The following is an 18614-nucleotide window of genomic DNA, read 5'->3' on the forward strand; positions in this document are numbered from 1 at the left end:
CCCAACTCTGGAACCTCTCTAATCAGAGCAAGGCCAGGGATACTCATGCACAAAAAGGCGGATCATCAGATGAAAGGTCTCAGCCTGAAATGTCGACAGTTAATTTTATTTATTGACTGAGTTACTGCACCGAGTCGGGGCCTCCAGTAGTTCGAGCCGCACTGACCCGTAATCCCCCAGTTTAATCCTGGCCTAATCACGGGACAGTTTATAATGACCAATTAGCCTGGTATGACCTTAGACTGAGAGGAATCCAGAACCCCCAGAGGAAACCCACATGACATCGGGGAGAATGCACAAAGTCCTTACCGGCAGCGGATGGGTCGCTGGTACTGTCAAACGTTGTGCTAACCACGACGCCACTATGCCGCGCCCATTGCCCTCCATAGATGCTGCATTTTGTTTGTGTTGCTCAAGATTTGCAGCATCGGCAGAATTTCTCGCGCCTCGGGGGATAATCAGCAGGTCAGGCGGTAACCATGGGGAGAGGACCAAGGTCCACGCATTAGGAGTGTCACATGGGGCTGTCCCCTAGTGCTAGTTGAAACTTCATTAACAGGGCTGGCAGGAGATGAAGGGGGTGAACAATTATTTGCTCAGTGATGCACCATCAATAACTCTTGGAGACGTGAGACGATATATAGGCTTTTATTGGCTGGAAGAAAGAACAAGCAGCAATTGACCACCATGCTACATCCTGGAGACTGACGCCAGGGCGGAGTCCCCAATCGCCTTTATACCGGGGTCCGTGGGAGGAGCCACAGGAGCAGTCAGCGGGGGGGGGGGGGGGTTGTCCAGACAGGTTTATGTAGTTCACCACACTCAGAGAGAGAAAACACATCCCTGTAACCCGGATGGGGAACGTCGTTCCATTCTGGTGCCCGAGACTCCTTTCGCCCTTGTCAGAGCTAAAGGAACAGTCTCGGTCCTGGAGGAAGTGTGCGTTGAAGGACAGATTCTCAACTCTCAATTCACAGGAGGGAGAATTGCAAATGAGTGGGAATTCTGTCGGGAATCAGTAGAAGAGGTGGGTCTATTGGGAATGAATGGAATGTTCACAGTCTGCTGGGGATGACTGGAAAGAGCGAGACTCGGTAATGAATGGGAAGGGGAAAGGAATAAATGGGAAGCTTTGGGGTTTGCTGTCGATGAATGGGAAGGGGTGATTCCGTTGGGCTGAATGGGAAGGGCGGGTCGCTGGCGATGAATAATAAGAGACATTGGCGCGGAATGAGAATGGGCGAGAGGATGAATTGAAAGGCGTGGAGTTCCCAGGGAATGAATGGGGGGGGGGGGGGGGGGGTCAGTAGGAGAGGGAAAGCCGCTCTGTGGGAGGGGCGTGCTGAAGGGCGTGCATTCTTACGTCATGTCTGGGAAATTTGTTACGTTACTGGCCGGACACATTGTTACGTCACGGCTGTTGAGCATCTTCGCATCTCGGCGGCGGAGATTATCGTTGCTATGGTTTCAGATGAAAGGTGGAGGCACCAATGCACAGGGTCGGAAAAAGCTGCGGAGAGTTGTAGATTCAGCTAGCGAGCTCCATCATGCGCACAAACCTCCCGACTTTCGACGAGGTTATTCATCCTCCAAAGGCGATTCCTTAAGAAGGCGGCAAGCACCATGAAAGATTCTCACCGTCTGGGATATACCTTCTTCTCATTACTAACACAGGATGCATTCACAAAAGTTTTATGAACAGTTCCATCCTCTTCGCCATCAGATAAGGTGCCTGAACAACACCTCACTCTTTTGCACTATTTTAGAGTTACAGAGAAGCACAACACAGAAACGGACCTTTCTGTCCATCTCGTTTGTGCCGAACCACAAACTGCCTGGTCACATCGACCTGCACCGTGACCATTGCCCTCCATGCCCCTACCATCCACGTATCGATCCAAACTTCTCTTAAACGTTGACATCAAGCTCGCATGCACCCCATGTGCTGGCAGCTCGTCCCACACTGTCACGACCTTCGGAATGAATAAGTTTCACCTCATGTTCTCCTTAAACTTTTCACCTTCCACCCTTAACCCGTGACATCTATTTGGAGTCCCACACAAACTCAGTGGATAAAGCCTGCTTGCATTTACCCTATCCAAACCCCTCATAATTTTGAATACCTCTATCAAATCTCCCCTCAATCTGCTACATTCCCTGCAATAAAGTCCTAACCTATTCAATCTTTCCTTATAAGGTCCTCCAGTCCCAGAATATATATTGTATATATAATGTTATATAATTTATAGTTCTTTCTATGTATTACACTCTACTGCTGCCGCACAACAACGATTCATGACATACGTCAATGGTAGTAAATCTGATTTTGATTTGGTTCAGTCGAACGGATCTGCGCCGAATCGAGGCGTAGTGACGTCACTGGCACCCCGCGCCCTCCGCTCCTGCGCGTGCGCCCTGCATGTCAAAGATGGCGGCGGCGACGGCGGGGCGGACATGGAGCCAGAGACTGGTAACTGAGTGGAATAACGTGGGATTAAGGTCTCGGTGTGGCGGGGATTGTGGCGACGGAGTGGCTTCCTGCCTCTATGGACTCGGGCTGGGGAGGGGAGCGGAGCCCTGTGTTGGTTGCCACCAAGGGAGAGGTCAGCCGGGGTTAACGGCAGGGCTCAGAGGTCAGGGTGGGTGGGAGTCACAGCCCAGGGAGTATTCAGAGCCTGCGGAGTGATCACAGTTTGAGGAGCGGTGACAAACTGGAGGTCAGTGTCAGAACCTAGTCAGGGAGGGGTCCCAGTTCCGTGATCACTGCCAAGTCAGAAGTCATTGGCAGTGCTCAGAGCTCAGAGTCAACATCAGGGGTCTCAGCGAGGGAATAGGGTCAGACCTCACAGACAGTTCTCAAAGCACAGGATAGATCGTGGGATGTCTGTTTAGGCTATGGCCTCTGGTGTTATGGGAGTTTGCTATGCCCTGACGCAGTTTGTGATTGGTATAACGCTAGTCTCTTTCACAGCTTCCCATCTCTTAGAACCATAGAACATTACAGCACAAAAACAGGCCTTTTTGCCCTTCTTGGCTGTGGCATACCATTTTTCTGCCTAGTCCCACTGATCTGCACCTGCACCTTATCCCTCCACACCCCAGTCATCCATGTACCTGTCCCAAGTTTTTCTTAAATGTTAAAAGTGAGCCTGCATTCACCACTTCTACTGGCAGCTCATTCCACATTCCCACCACTCTCTGTGTGAAGAAGCCCCCCACCCCACCCCTAATGTTCCCTTTAAACTTTTCCCTTTTCACCCTTAACCCATGTGCTCTGTTTTTTTTCTCCTCCGGCCTAAGTGGAAAAAGCCTGCTTGCATTCACTCTATCTATACCCATCATAATTTTATACACCTCTATCAAATCTCCTCTCATTCTTCTATGCTCCAGGGAATAAAGTCCTAACATATTCAACCTTCCTCTGTAACTCAGTTTCACAAGTCCCAGTAACATCCTTGTAAACCTTCTCTGCACTCTTTCAACCTTAATAATATCCTTCCTGTAATTAGGTGACCAAAACTGCACACAATACTCCAAATTTGGCCTCACCAATGTCTTATACAACCTCACCATAACATTCCAATTGTTATACTCAGTACCTTGATTTATGAAGGCCAATGTGCCGAAAGCTCTCTTTACTACCCTATCTACCTGTGATGCCACTTTGAGGGAATTATGTATCTGTATTCCCAGATCCCTCTTTTCTACTGCATTCCTCAGTATCCTACCATTTACCTTGTGTGCTCTACCTTGGTTTGTCCTTCCAAAGTGCAATACCTCTCACTTGTCTGCATTAAACTCCATCTGCCATTTTTCAGCCCATTTTTCCAGCTGGGCCAAATCCCGCTGCAAGCTTTGAAAACCTTCCTCACTGTCCACTACACCTCCAGTCTTTGTATCATCAGCAAATTTTCTGATCCAATTTACCACATTATTATCCGGATCATTGATATAGATGACAAATAAAAATGGACCCAGCACTGATCCCTGTGGCACACCACTAGTCACAGGCCTCCACTCAGAGAAGCAATTCTGCACTACCACTCTCTGACTTCTCCCACTGAGCCAATGTCTAATCCAATTTACTACCTCACCATGTATACCTACTGACTGAATCTTCCTAACTAACCTCCCATGCGGGACCTTGTCAAAGGCCTTACTGAAGTCCATGTAGACAACATCCACTATCTTCCCTTCATCAGGTTTCCTGGTAACCTCGAAAAACTCTAATAGATTAGTTAAACATGACCTACCACACACAAAGCCATGGTGGCTCTCCCTAATAAGTCCCTGTCTATCCAAATACTTGTAGATCCTATCTCTTAGTACTCCTTCCAATAATTTACCTACTACTGACGTCAAACTTACTGGCCTATATTTCCCGGTTTACTTTGAGATCCTTTTTTAATCAACGGAACAACATGGGCTATCCTCCAATCCTCCGGCACCTCACCCATGGATACTGACATTTTAAATATATCTGCCAAGGCCCCTGCAATTTCAACACTACTCTCCTTCAAGGTCCAAGGAAATACTCTGTCAGGTCCTGGGGATTTATCTACTCTGATATGCCTCAAGACAGCAAGCACCTCCACCTCTTTAATCTGTATAGGTTCCATGACCTCACTACTTGTTTGCCTTATTTCCATAGACTCCTTGCCAGTTTCCTTCGTAAATACAGATGCAAAAAACCCATTTAAGATCTCTCCCATTTCTTTTGGTTCCATACATAGCCAACCACTCTGATCTTCAAGAGGCCCAATTTTATCCCTTTTGCTCTTAATATATAGTGGCATGCAAAAGTTTGGGCACCCCAGTCAAAATTTCTGTTACTGTGAATATTTAAGTGAGTAGAAGAAGAACTGATCTCCAAAAGTCATAAAGTTAAAGATGAAACATTCTTTTCAATGTTTTAAGCAAAATTAGTGTATTATTTTTCTTTTGTACAATTTTAGAGTGGAAAAAAGGAAAGGAACACCGTGCAAAAGTTTGGGAACCCCAAGAGATTTGAGCTCTCAGATAACTTTTACCAAGGTCTCAGACCTTAATTAGCTTGTTAGGGCTATGGCTTGTTCATATTCATCATTAGGTAAGGCCAGGTGATGCAAATTTCAAAGCTTTATAAATACCCTGACTCCTCAAACCTTTTCCCAACAATCAGCAGCTGCCTAGCACTCGGAATATGAAAATAAATGATGCCCACAAAGCAGGAGAAGGCTTTAAGAAGATAGCAAAGCATTTTCAGGTAGCTGTTTCCTTATTTCGTAATGTAATTAAGAAATGGCAGTTTACAGGAATGGTGGATGTCAAGTTGAGGTCTGGAAGAGCAAGAAAACTTTCTGAGAGAACTGCTCATAGGATTGCTAGAAAGGCAAATCAAAATCCCCGTTTGACTGCAAATGACCAGGAAGATTTAGCAGACTCTGGAGTGGTGGTGCACTGTTCTACTGTGCAGCAACACCTGCACAAATATGACCTTCATGGAAGAGTCATCAGAAGAAAACCTTTTTTGCATCTACACCACAAAATACAGCATTAGAAGTTTGTAAAGGAACATCTAAACAAGCCTGATACATTTTGGAAACAAGTCCTATGGGCTGATGAAGTTAAAATAAAACTTTTTGGATGTAATGAGCAAAGATATGTTTGGAGAAAATAAGGTGCAGAATTTCATGAAAAGAACACCTCTCCAACTGTTAAGCACAGGGGTCATGCTTTGGGCTTGTGATGCAGCTAGTAGCTTGGGGAACATTTCACCGGTAGAAGGAAGAATGAATTCAATTAAATACCAGCAAATTCTGGAAGCAAACATCACACCGTCTATATAAAAAAAAGCTGAAGATGAAAAGAGGATGGCTTCTACAACAGGATAATGATCCTAAACACACCTCAAAATGCACAATGGACTACCTCAAGAGGTGCAAACTGAAGGTTTTGCCATGACCCTCACAGTCCCCTGATCTAAACATCATCGAAAATCTGTGGATAGACCTCAAAAGAGCAGTGCATACGGGACAGCCCAAGAATCTCACAGAAGTAGAAGCCTTTTGCAAGGAAGAATGGGTGAAAATCCTCCAAACAAGAATTAAAAGACTCTTAACTGGCTACAGAAAGCATTTACAAGCTGTGATACTGGCCAAAGTGGGTGTTAATATGCACTGACCAGGTAGGGTGCCCAAAATTTTGCTTCGGGCCCTTTTCCTTTTCTTGTTATTTTGAACCTGTAAAAGATGGAAATAAAAAAAAGTAATCATGCTTAAAGTATTAAAGAAATGTGTCATCTTTAACTTTATGCCTTTTGAAAATCAGGTCATCGTTTACTCACTTAGCTATTCACAGTAACAGAAATTTTGACCAGGGGTACCCAAACTTCTTCATGCCACTGTACCTGTAGAAGCTCTTAGAATTATCCTTCACCTTGACTGCCAAAGCAACCTAATGTCTTCTTTTAGCCCTCCTGATTTCTTTCTTAAGTATTTTCTTGCACTTTTTATATTCCATCTTGTACGTCTCTCCTGTTGCAGATGCAGAGGTCCTGGGCCCAGATGATGGGCGTGCGGAAGACAGCCTTCACCCTGACTCCACGGTGTGTCCCTGCCCAGCACCAGGGCACCTGCTTCTTGCTGACAGCAACTCCAGTGCGGCACAGAAGCACAGAGGTACAGAGAGACCAAAGGTTTCACAAGGGATGGTGTGGTGGAAGGAGGAGTGTTAGCTGGGAAATAGAGAGCTGTGAGCACTGGAGGGGTGTGCAGTCTGCTGGGGCTCTGGGGGTAGTTGCGTGTAGGGGGTTATGAAGACAGGGAATGGTGTATGGTCCAGTGGTGGTTGCAGGTGTATGTCGCAGGCCAAAGAATGTCCCCAGCACAAATGGGGAGGGGTGCTGAAGTCAGAGGGAGTTACAGAGTCAAGGAGGGGTATAATACTGGTGGAGTGATAGAGTCTGGAAAGGGATAGAAGGTTGCAATGATACAGAGGAGTGTGGGGTTAAGAGTGGGCTACACAGATGGGGGAAGTATTGGGGTTGGCTGGGGTTACAGGTGGGGGTAGGGGCAGGAGCTCACAGATGAAGAGGGTTGTGTGATGTGGAGGGGGTGGTCACAAGGGAGGAGGGTGGGATCTGAAGGATTGACAATGGGGAGCAGTTCGGTATGCAGGTGGAGAAGACAGACGTGGATGGTCAGGAATGTCGGGAGAGAGATTAACCTCATGGTCTGTGATCTGTGTCTACAGCCGCCGTCGTCCCTTGGATTAGCCTCAGCAAATGAGATCGTCCAGTCAACAGGAACCAGTACTGCCTCTGGGGGAGTCGTCCAATCGGCCGAGGCCCTGGCACACTCTGGGGGAGTCGTCCAATCCGCTGAGGCCCTGGCCCCCTCGGTGGAAGTGGTCCAATCAGCCAGCGAGGTGCTGCGGGAGGCCGGACTCAGCGAGCTGGGTCTGGGAGGATATACGCCCGTCGGCCTGATCCAAAACATCCTCGAGTTCCTGCATTTGGATGTGGGGCTGCCCTGGTGGGGGGCAATTGTGGCTGGTGAGGGCAGGAGTGGGGCAGAGGGCAGCGCTGCGCACATTCCTTCCTACATCGCCTGTGCCTCCCACATTATACTACTGCACACTTGCCCAATGTCTATAATGCCGATCACTGTTCTGCCTCCCTCCTCAGCACCCTCCCTTTACCTCCTACAACCCTCTCCCTCTTCTGTTTCCTGTTCCCCATCATCTCCACAATCCTCACGTCCCCCTACCCTGCAGCTGCCAGCTCCCATCCCCTCCCCACCACTCCCCCATTCCTGGCTACTCCTCTTCCCATATTCCTTGGGTTTCGGATACGCTTTGGCTGACTCTACCTCTTCCTTTCGCTGCAGGGACTGTGATGGCCCGAACCATGGTCTTCCCGGTCATTGTGAAGGGTCAGCGGGAAGCTGCCAAGCTCAACAACCACCTCCCAGCCATGACCAAGCTCACCAACAAGATGAATGAAGCCAAAGCCAGCGGCAACAAGTTCGAATGTGAGTGTCTGACCGCCTGCCCTCGCCCGCTGCCCCCACGCGCTGGGTCGTGAGCCGGGACCGCCCGTCCGTTTGGCGACCTGTGCTTGCTCTCTGTCTGTATCCTATTGAATAGGCTGTTGTGGAGGGAGTATTTTTGTCCCTGGTACAGTAGGATTGCTGCTGCTTCTCAAACTTCAGGACGTGCCTGAGCCTGTTTGAGGTGGACAGGGCTAGGAATGAGAGTATAGGTTTATTCCATTTGATATTGAAAACCCCTTTACCCCACTCCACCACTACCTTCGGACCTTCATCTTACCTCCCCATTGTTTTTTAACCCTTTCGTCTTCTCTTCCCCTCCCTTTCATGGTCTCTTGCTTCCTCTCCCCCTCCATCTCCTCCCTGTCTACTTCTTTCTCACTCCTCCTTCCCCTCCCGCTTCCCCCAGTTGCTAAGGCGTACTCGGACCTGATGATGTTCCAGAAGAAACACGATGTTAACCCTCTCCGGGGCTTCTTGGTGCCTCTGGTCCAGGTCAGTGGCTGTTCCGCTGCCTTGTGTTAATGAGTGCAGAGGGTGGGTCTCGGGTGAGAGGGCGAGGCAGGGCGTGGTCGGATAGGCCTGGTTGAGGGGCCAGATGGGACTGTGGTCAGGATATCCTGATTCTTGTTCCCTGATGTTGGGAGGAGAGTGTTTTGATGATGGGCCCAGGATCAAAGGAGATGGATTGTGTTTGAGATGGACGAGTGGGTGAGGTGTTGGAGACAGATTGGGTGGGGGAAGGAAGTTTGTGGGAATGGGCCGGAGTGAGAAGGGGTGGGGTGGGGGTTGGGCACACACCAGAGAGAGGAGGGATGGTGTTGGAGTCAAAACAGTGAGAAGGGATGGGGCAGTTGTTGGGAACGACTGGAGTGAGGGGATGGGGGTGAGGGGGGAAGGTATTAGGGGATGGTGAAGTTGGGTGTTCGGGATGAACTGGAGTGAGGGGCGGTGGGGGATGCATGTTGGAACAGATTGGTTGAGGGGGGTTTGGAGGGTGTGTGTGGGAGATGGACCTGTATGAGGGAGTTGGGCAGGGGTAGGGGTGCGTGTTGGGGGCAGACCAGATTGAATGCTCTTGGAGTGAACTGGAATGTGTAGGGTGGGTGTGGGGGGCAGATTGGAGTGAGAAAGGGAGAAGGCAAGATGCTGGGTATGGGCCAGAATGAGATGTTTGGGGGGGGGGGGGGGCAGAAGTTGTTGGGGATGGATTGGAATGAGAGGTTAGCTGGGTAGGGTAATGAGGGGAGATTTAGTGTGGGGTATGTACAAAGTGAGCAGGGTTGTGGATGGACAAGAGTTAGGGTGTCAGGGGAGGTTGTTGCGGATGGACCGGAATGAGAGGTTAGCTGGGTGGGGTGTTGGGGACAGATCTAGTGTGGGGTATGTACAGATTGGGGGGAGAATGTGTGGACATGCCTGTGTGAAGGGGGTGGGAGAGGGTGGACTGGAGTTGGGGTGGTGGTGTATGAGATGGATGTTGGAGTTGGACTAGTATGAGGGAAGTGGTTTGGGCCGACCGGAGGAGGATTGGGCCAGAGTGAAGGGATTTGTGGGAAAGTATTGAGGACTGACTGGAGTGACGGGGCATAGCAGTAGGGTATTCAGGCAGACGGGGAGAAGGGGTTTTGGGGTGGGTGTTGGGGATTGGCGGTGGGAGGGTTGGGGCAGGAAATCTGGGACAGGATGCCCTGTCACCATCAATCTTTTTTCCTCTGTTCTACCCACAGGCCCCGATCTTCATCTCTTTCTTCATAGCCCTGAGGCAGATGGCCTACCTGCCCGTTCCTAGCATGCAGCATGGGGGCCTCTGGTGGTTCCCTGACCTCACCTTGAGCGATCCCTTTTACCTGCTGCCTGTGCTCGTCACTGGCTCCATGTGGGCCATCCTGGAGGTAACTGAGGTCCCGTCCTCCCAGCCACAACCCCCGTGCCATTCGATTGGGTTGGCCTGTTCCCTGCCTACCACCCAGACCCAATTTGACCTCTTTCCTCTGCTCCCTCTCCGCCCTGGCTTCAAACCCTGGCCCTGTTCCTGGCCAGTGTCACACACCAGGTATAAACGGCCTTGCGCAACTCTATTGCCCCTCGCCTTCTCCATACCCATACCCCTCCAATTACTTGATGCCCCCTCGCATGGTGGCCCTTGCCACACCCCTGCGTACACTGCCCAGTTGGAGAGTTGACAATGATTGAGTAACCTGTTTTTTTTTAACATCCTGGACACCCTCCCTTCCCTTTTGTCCCCTCCCCTCCCCTCTCCCACCAGCTGGGTGCCGAGTCAGGAGTGGACAATCCCAATCTTCGGACCATGAAGGCCGTCTTCAGGATCATGCCGCTGGTTATCCTGCCCTTCACCATCTCCTTCCCCACGGTGAGTGCTGCTCTGCCAGACCGTCCCCTTGCTCTGGGATGTGGCGTTTGCCTTTATTTATATGTATCCTTTGGTTCCCGACTTCCCCGCCAAAGGAAAAGTCGACTCTACCCTATCTCTCCTCCTCATAGTCCAAAAATGTTTGCTCCTCACCCTATCCTTATTGAATGAATTGACTTTATTACTTACATCCTTTACATACATGAGTAAAAATCTTTATGTTATCTCCATCTGAATGTGCAAAGTGCAAATTAGAGTAATTTGTAATAAATAGTATTACAATATGATGGCCAATATAACATTGAAATACAATTGTATCAGCTTGAATTAATCTGTCTGGTGGCCTAGTGGAAGAAGCTGCCCTGAAGCCTGTTGGTCCTGGCTTTAATGCTGCTGAACCATTTCCCGGATGGTAGCAGCCAGAATAGTTTGTGGTTTGAGGTGACTCAGGTCCCCAATGATCCCTTGGGCCCTTCTTACACACCTGTCTTTGTAAATGTCCTGAATACTGGGAAGTTCTCATCCACAGATACACTGGGCTGTCCGTACTACACTTTGCAGAGTCCTGCAATTGAGGGAAGTACAGTTCCCATACCAGGCAGTGACACTGCCAGTCAGGATGCTCTCGGTTGTGCCCCTTTATAACTCCAGGCCTGAATCTCCATTTCCAGGCATTGAATCTCTTCTGCATGCTCTCGGTTCCCGTTGCTACCGCATTCTTCCTGCAATGTGCTAACCAGGAATATCCACTATTGTTATTGGCACGCCACTTTGCCTGTGAACGGTAGAGCACCAGGGAGTGTAATGGGACAGAGTGATCGAGGAGTACAAGCTTGTAAGTTGAAAGCTGTGTGTGCTGCAGGTAGTCAAGGTGGAGAGAAAGGTGTTTAGCACACTGACCTTCATCAGGCAGGGCTTTGAGTCGGGGCATTATGTTGCGGGTGTCAATGTAGCTGGTGAGGCCGCACTTGAAGTTCTGGTCACCCTGTTAGAGGAAAGGTGAGCTTCAAGCAGAAAGCGCAGAAAGGATTTGAGGATGTTCCCAGTAGTGGAAAGCCTGAGTTATATAAGGGAGAGGTTGGCCAGGCAGGATCTTAATTACTTGGAACTGAGCATAATGAGAGGGCGACCTTCTAGAAATGCTTAAAATTATGAGAGACATAGATTAAGTGGACAGTAACACACACAAAATGCTGGTGGAACACAGCACGCCAGGCAGCATCTGTAGGAAGAAGTACAATCGATGTTTTGGGGCGAGACCCTTCCTCAGGACTCGGGGGTCCTGACAAAGGGTCTTGGCCCGAAACGTCGACTGTACCTCTTCCTATAGATGTTGCCTGGCCTTCTGCGTTCCACCAGCATTTTGTGAGTGTTGCTTGAATTTCCAGCATCTGCAGATTTTCTTATGTTTAAGTGGACAGTAACAGTCTTTTATTCAGGGTAAGGGTTTAGGGTGAGAGGGTAAAGATTTATAAAGGATTTAAGTGCAATGTTTCACATGCAGAGGGTCATGGATATGTGGAAGTGAGAGAGTTGTTGAAGCAGGTACAACAGTATTTAGGAAGCACATGGTTGTAGTGATATGTGGTAATACTGGAAATTGGGACTACCTGGGAGGGGACAACAATCGGCATGGGCTGGTTGAGCTGAAGGGCCTACATCGATACCATTTTGCTCAACACTGGAGGGTGCTGCCCTCTAGTCTTCGATCAGTGGAATGACAAGTTGGATTGTGTGGATACGCTTGTATGTGTCAAGAACCTCATCGTCAATTTGCGGGACATGTCACTGGGGGATGGTCTATATGATTACATTATTGTACATTTGTTTGCTGTTTTGAATGTTCTGTGTGTGCCCTGTGCTGTGTGTGTTTTGCATCTTGGTCCTGGAGGAACGCTGTTTTGTTTGGCTGTATTTATGAATGGTTGAACATTAATTAAACTTGAACTTCATGATTGTGACTTCTAAGTGTGATCCATTTATGCAATTTGGCATGATTTTTATATGTTTTTGTGTGTTTTCTGACTTGTTAGACTTTTCCGTGACTCTCACTGTCAGGAACACGTTACACCGGGACATTTTAACTTGGCCTTAATGCTTCTCAGCCTTGAGTACAGTAAATGGTCGAACATCCACAATCCCCTGAACTAAATAATTTTAAAGATGTAGAGAAATTTCAGAGGACATTCCGGGCTCGTTGATCACAATGTTTGTGCGACCTATATAAATCTATGCCATGATCAATCTAGACCTTCCCTGCCACATAATCTATAACCATCCATTTTTCTTACATCATATGTAGATCTAAGAATATCTTAAATGTTCCTCGTGTATCAGCCTCTCCCAACAACTTCGTCAGTACATTCTAGGCATCAACCATTCTCCAAGAATCTATCTCTTACGTATCCCCCAAATTTTCATCTGCTGACCTTAAACAGATGTCCTCGGGTATTAGAAACACAGAAACATGGAAAACCTACAGCACAATAAAGGACCTTCAGCCCACAATGCTGTGCCGAACATGTATGAACTTTAGAAATTACCTAGGGTTACCCATAGCCCTCTTTTTCTAAGCTCCATGTACCTATCCAGGAGTCTCTTAAAAGACCCTATCGTGTCTGCCTCCACTACCATTGCCGACAGCCTATTCCACTCACTCACCACTCTCTGCATAAAAAAAAACTTACCCCTGACATCTCCTCTGTACCCACTTTAAAGCACCTTAAAACTGTGCCTTCTCATGTTAGCCATTCCAGCCCCGGGAAAAAGCCTCTGACTATCCACACGATCAATGCCTCATCAGCTTGTACACCTCTATCAGGTCACCTCTCCTCCTACGACATTCCAAGGAGAAAAGGCCAAGTTCACTCAACCTATTCTCATAAGGCATGCTCCCCAATCCAGGCCACATCCTTGTAAATCTCCTCTGCACCCTCTCTATAGTTTCCACATCCTTCCTGTAGTGAGGTGACCAGAACTGAGCACAGTACTCCCAAGTGGGGTCTGACCATGGCCCTGTATAGCTGTAACATTACCTCTCGGCTCTTAAACTCTATCACATGATTGATGAAGGCCAATGTACTGTATGCCTTCTTAACCATAGAGTCAACCAGCACAGCAGCTTTGAGTGTCCTATGGACTCGGACCCCAAGATCCCGCTGCCAAGAGTCTTACCATTAATACTGTATACTGCCATCATTTTTGACTTACCAAAATGAACCACCTCATACTTATCTGGGTTGAACTCTATCTGCCACTTCTCAGCCCAATTTTGTATCCTATCGATGTCCGGCTGTAACCTCTTGACAGCCCTCCACAACACCCTCAACCTTTGTATCATCAGCAAATTTATTAACCTATCCTTCCACTTCCGCATCCAGGTCATTTATAAAAATGATGAAGAGAAGGGGTCCCAGAGGCACACCCTGGTCATGGATTTCCATCCAGAATATGACCCGTCTACAACCACTCTTTGTGTTTTGTGAACAAGCCACTTCTGGATCCACAAAGCAAGGATCACACGCCTCCTTACCTTCTCAAGTGCCTTACTGAAATCCATATACACTACACTACATCTACTGCTCTACCTTCAATGTGTTTAGTCACATCCTCAAAACAATTGAATCAGGCTCGTAAGGCACAACCTGTCTTTGACAAAGTCATGCTGACTATTCCTAATCATATTATGCTTTTCCAAATGTTCATAAATCCTGCCTCTCAGGATCTTTTCCATCAGCTTTCCAACCACTGAAGTAAGACTCACTGGTCTATAATTTCCCAGGCTATCTCTACACCCTTTCTTGAATAAGGGAACAACACCTGCAACCCTCCAATCCTCTGGAACCTCTCCTGTCCCCATTGAAGATGTAAGGATCATTGCCAGAGGCTCAGCAATCTCCTCCCTCACCTCTCACAGTAGCCTGGGGTACATTTGTTCCGGTCTTGGAGACTTATACAATGATGCTTTCCGGAAGCTCCAGCATATCCTCTTAATGTCTATATGCTCAATCTTTTCAGTCCGCTGTACATCATCCCTACAAGCACCAAGATCCTTTTCTGTAGTGAACACTGAAGCAAAGTATTCATTAAGTATCTCTGCTATCTCCTCCGGCTCCATACGGACTTTTCCACTGTCACACTTGATTGGTCCTATTCTCTCACACCTTATCCTCTTGCTCGTCACATACTTATAGAATGTTTTGGGGTTTTTCTTAATCCTCTCTGCAAACTTCTTGTTGCATCAACTTGTGAGGGTCATTTTTCAATACTCTGGATTGATCTCAACTCACCCCTTTGCGCTACTGAAAGTTTAAACCAGCGACCGACTCACTGGTGTCTTCCATTGACCGAAGCCATCTTGACTCTGACTGTGTGTCTGTGACTGTCCTTGTATATTCAAAACAAACAGTAGAAAAAATGTAAACATTCATTGTTCATCAAATAACTCCACCTCTCTCACCATGGTAACCAAGCAATTTTGTAGTCCGTAGAAATCTAACAGTGTCCAAAAGTCGGTCTCATTCTCTCGTCATTTCAAAGTGACAGTCCACAGAAAAAATGAACCCCAATGGTATATAACAACACATACTTCCTATTTCCCATCTACACAGGTAACCTACCTCGCCGAAGCCCTGTTGAGCCAAAGCTCTCCTACTCTGTCTGCCTTTTCTCTGACGCCTGCTCTGCAAATCTGTCTCCTTTTAACCTCTTCGAGCTGGTCTAAGTCACTGGCATCCATGTGCTTGTGCAGTCGTCGCTCGATCAAAACCAGTATTAGCCAGTGCTACCCTGAGAGAAATTTGCTGGCTGTTCAGTCTATCTATGCTCTATCGTCTCCTTTCATTCTCTGTCTCTCCAATGAGAAAAGCCCTAGTTGGCTCAACCGTTCCTCTTGCTTCAGTGTTTCCTGCACACTAATGTTCTACTGTCTGCTTCAGGACACTTTCTGCAGGAAGCAGCAGTCTGGATTCAGTGCTGTTAATCCCTTCCACATTGCACTGGGAATATCTGTCATTCCTGTAAACTCCAGCAAGTCATCTGTAATCTGCTCCTAGATTGAGCTAAACTTCAGGCTGGAGGAGTCTGGTTAGTGCTCAACCTAATGGTATCAACACTGATTTCTCTAACTTCACCCCCCACACTTTTTTCTTTCCCCGTCTCCTTCTCCTGGTCTCACCTATCACCTGTCAGCCTGTCCTCCTCTCCCTAACCTACCCTTAGCTACTGTCCCTCTCACCTGGTCTATCAGCTGTCACTTGTCAGCTTGTCCTCTCCCCAACCCCTGCCGCCTTGTTCTGGATCCTGCCTCCTTTGTTTCCAGTCCGAACGGCAGGTCTTGGCCCGAACCGTCGACTGTTGGTTTCCATCCATAAATGCTGTCTACTGAGTTCCTCCAGCATTTTATGTATACAACACCAGCAAGTAGTGTCCAATCTAACTCAATCTGTCCGTACAGTACAAATTCTGCCTTTCTGGAATCACTTTTGTGACTCTTTCGGGCACAGGAGACTAAATCTGCAGATGATCCTTCCAAGCCCTTTGTGATCTCCAGTCATCCCCCTCTGTCCGCCCCACAGTCCCCGCAGCCTAATAAAGCACAGATAGCCAAGATGTACAAATTGGTTTGTCGCATCCGGGGGAAAAAAGTCCTATCAAGGTGATGCTTTTTTTTTAAAAGAGAAGCACGTTTGAAAAGAGCATTTCAGGAGAGGCTGGATAAACTTGTGTTGCTGTCTCTGTGGGGGGGAAGCTGCCAGAAGTTTATCAAAATAACGAGATAGGATAGATAGTTGACATCATTGAAGTCGATTTCCCGGGATGGACACGTAAAGTACTAGAGAGCATATGACTGGGAGAAGAGGGGGATGTTTAAGTGGAGATATTTGTTTTTTACACGGGGAGCAGTCGGTGGCCAGTATGTGCTATCAGTGGTGATGGTGAAGCAGATACGACACTGGCATTTAAATGATAAGACGTGCGTACGGGAATGTTAGCATTCATTTCTAGAGGATTACAATTATAAATGTAATGCTGAGGTTTTATGTACTGTGTATATGCAAAGGTAAAATAAAACATTCATATAGACTACACGGTCTAAGCTAAGGGTTTGTTCAGACCATTTTTGGAGTATTGTGAGCAGTTCTGAACCCCGTAGCTAAGTAAAGTTGTGCTAGTTTCTCCAGGTTTCCTAGCACAGAAACAGGCTCAAGTGCTCCCTGCCAACCAGATTCCCACCTAATCTACTGTCATCCTAATTACCCTCTGATCTTTCCTTTCGGAGTCAGGTTTATTATCTTTGACCTATTCCATGAAATTTTAAATTGCATGTCAGTGGTTCCTGTCAGTATTGTTGTTGAAGTTCAGCCCACTGTTACTCTTTACCTCCTCAGGCCGTGTTCACCTACTGGCTTGCCTCCAACACCTTCTCGCTGCTCCAGGTGGGATTCCTGCGGATCCCGGCCGTGCGCCAGAAACTGCAGATCCCAGACAGGATCAGGCATGATCCCTCGCTGCTGCCCAAACAGGAGGGATTCATAAAGAGCATGAAGTCAGGTGGGTGCGGCAGGGGAAGAAGGGGATGCCGGGAGAATCGTGCAGACACACTACCCCCAATGAACACGGACCCCTCCTTCTTCACTGCTCCTCCTCCTCCCTCACACGCCATTCCCTCCCTCCACCCTACTACACCGCATGCCCCTCCCTGCTGTGACACTCTCCACCCACCCCCCCTGCACAAACCTCTGATCCTCCAGGATGGAGTCAGTTGTGTTCCATTTGTTATCCAGGCTGGAAGAACGCCCAGGCAGCTCAGCAGTTGGCAGAGAGGGAACGTCGGATCAAACAGCACTTGGACCTGGCAGCCAAAGGTGTGTGTGAAATTGCATCAGCCCTGCACCCCACTCCTTCCCCAGCTCGCTAGTGAGATCCCTCCACACCGTCCATCACACCCAGAGTCACAGTGTGAATCTCCTTCCACGCTGTTCTGTCACACGCATCCATGGTCACGTAGTCTGGAGCTCCCGCCACACCATTCCATCACATATTTCTGGGCTCAGATAGAGACAGGCTTTCTCCACACAGTCACGGCACATATTCCCAGGGTCAGGAATAGAGAGACTACCTCCACTCCGTCCCGTCACACATGCCAGTGGTCAGAGTCAGTGTGAAGCTCCCTCCGCACTGCTCCGTTGCACACACCCATGGTCTCACACAGTGAAGTTCCCGTCACATGCTTCTGGGGTCGGACACAGTGAGGCACCCTCCACGCTGACATGGCACACACTCCTGAAGTCAGAGTTCCTCCTGCACCATCCCATCACAAACATTTGTGATCAGTCACAGCATGTATCTCCCTCTGCCTGTCCATCACTCCCGGAACAGGATGAGGTTCCAGTATTCGCCGTGGGAGTGCAGGTGATGTGTTTTCCCACCCAAATCCCGCGGCTGGATCTTGACCGGATTTTCCTGTTATCTGCAGGACCATTGCGGCAGACGTTCACCGAGAACCCCCTGCAGTCGAAGGAGGTGGGAGCTTCCCGTGTGGGGAGCAACAGCGAGCAGAAACACAGACCCTGGCAGGACACGATCGGGTAGAAGGGTCCCCTCCCATGGGGACAGGCACGGACTGATGTCCTGGACACACGCAGATTACTGACATTATTAAAGGATGTTTATGAGACATGCAGCAGTGTGTGTGCGACAGGCGGGCATGTGATCGTCCTGATCAGATCGAAGGCATCTTGTCCAGGGAATGCGGTCTCTCAGGAAGCCCTCTGTGTGGGGGGAGCGTCGGGATCCAGGGAGCCAGCATTCACACCTCCTCTTGTCTCTGCCTTCAGAAGTCCCATCTCTGCCAGTGTGGGTTGGGGAGGGGGAGATGGCGAGCTCTCTTCTCTCACAGTGTAGGGCAGGTTGGTGAGCGGGAGATTGATAGGTCCCATTTCTCTTCATGGGGGATGGGGCGATGAATGGATAACCTTTTCCTGTGACCCATTCAATGCATATTTCAACCACTTCCCCTCCCAGATTCTACATCGCAGCTGCCCACACCCGCCCCAGGTGACTCATCGGTATGGTGACCGAGGATATGAGAGAAGCCTGGGGTGCCTGGGAGGATTCTCTCCACAGTCACAGGACAAAACATACAGACTCCACAGAGGCTGTGGCAGGTGTTGGGATCAGAGCTGGACCTCTGGCACTAAGGTGTGGCA

General features: G+C 48.6%; 1 protein-coding gene across 1 annotated transcript; it reads left to right on the forward strand.

The window, feature by feature from the left end:
* Positions 1 to 2391: 2391 nt before the first annotated feature.
* oxa1l (OXA1L mitochondrial inner membrane protein) lies at positions 2392 to 18082 on the forward strand. The gene is made up of 10 exons (XM_073029452.1): positions 2392 to 2470; positions 6525 to 6659; positions 7234 to 7534; positions 7869 to 8012; positions 8440 to 8525; positions 9761 to 9925; positions 10300 to 10404; positions 16794 to 16956; positions 17190 to 17270; positions 17882 to 18082. Exons 1-10 carry the CDS (start codon positions 2420 to 2422, stop codon positions 17995 to 17997), a joined length of 1347 nt encoding a protein of 448 aa, XP_072885553.1. The 5' UTR covers positions 2392 to 2419; the 3' UTR covers positions 17998 to 18082.
* The last annotated feature ends 532 nt before the right edge of the window (positions 18083 to 18614 follow it).

Source organism: Hemitrygon akajei, chromosome 25 (assembly GCF_048418815.1).
Source record: "Hemitrygon akajei chromosome 25, sHemAka1.3, whole genome shotgun sequence".
Taxonomy (NCBI): Eukaryota; Metazoa; Chordata; class Chondrichthyes; order Myliobatiformes; family Dasyatidae; genus Hemitrygon; species Hemitrygon akajei.

Bases quoted from the DNA above. Each gene is read 5' to 3' on its own strand.
- oxa1l (XM_073029452.1), top strand. From the start codon at position 2,420: ATGTCAAAGATGGCGGCGGCGACGGCGGGGCGGACATGGAGCCAGAGA. The intron at 2,471-6,524 runs GTAACTGAGTGG...CTCCTGTTGCAG, and splicing joins GGACATGGAGCCAGAGACTG to ATGCAGAGGTCCTGGGCCCA. The intron at 8,526-9,760 runs GTCAGTGGCTGT...TTCTACCCACAG, and splicing joins TCTTGGTGCCTCTGGTCCAG to GCCCCGATCTTCATCTCTTT.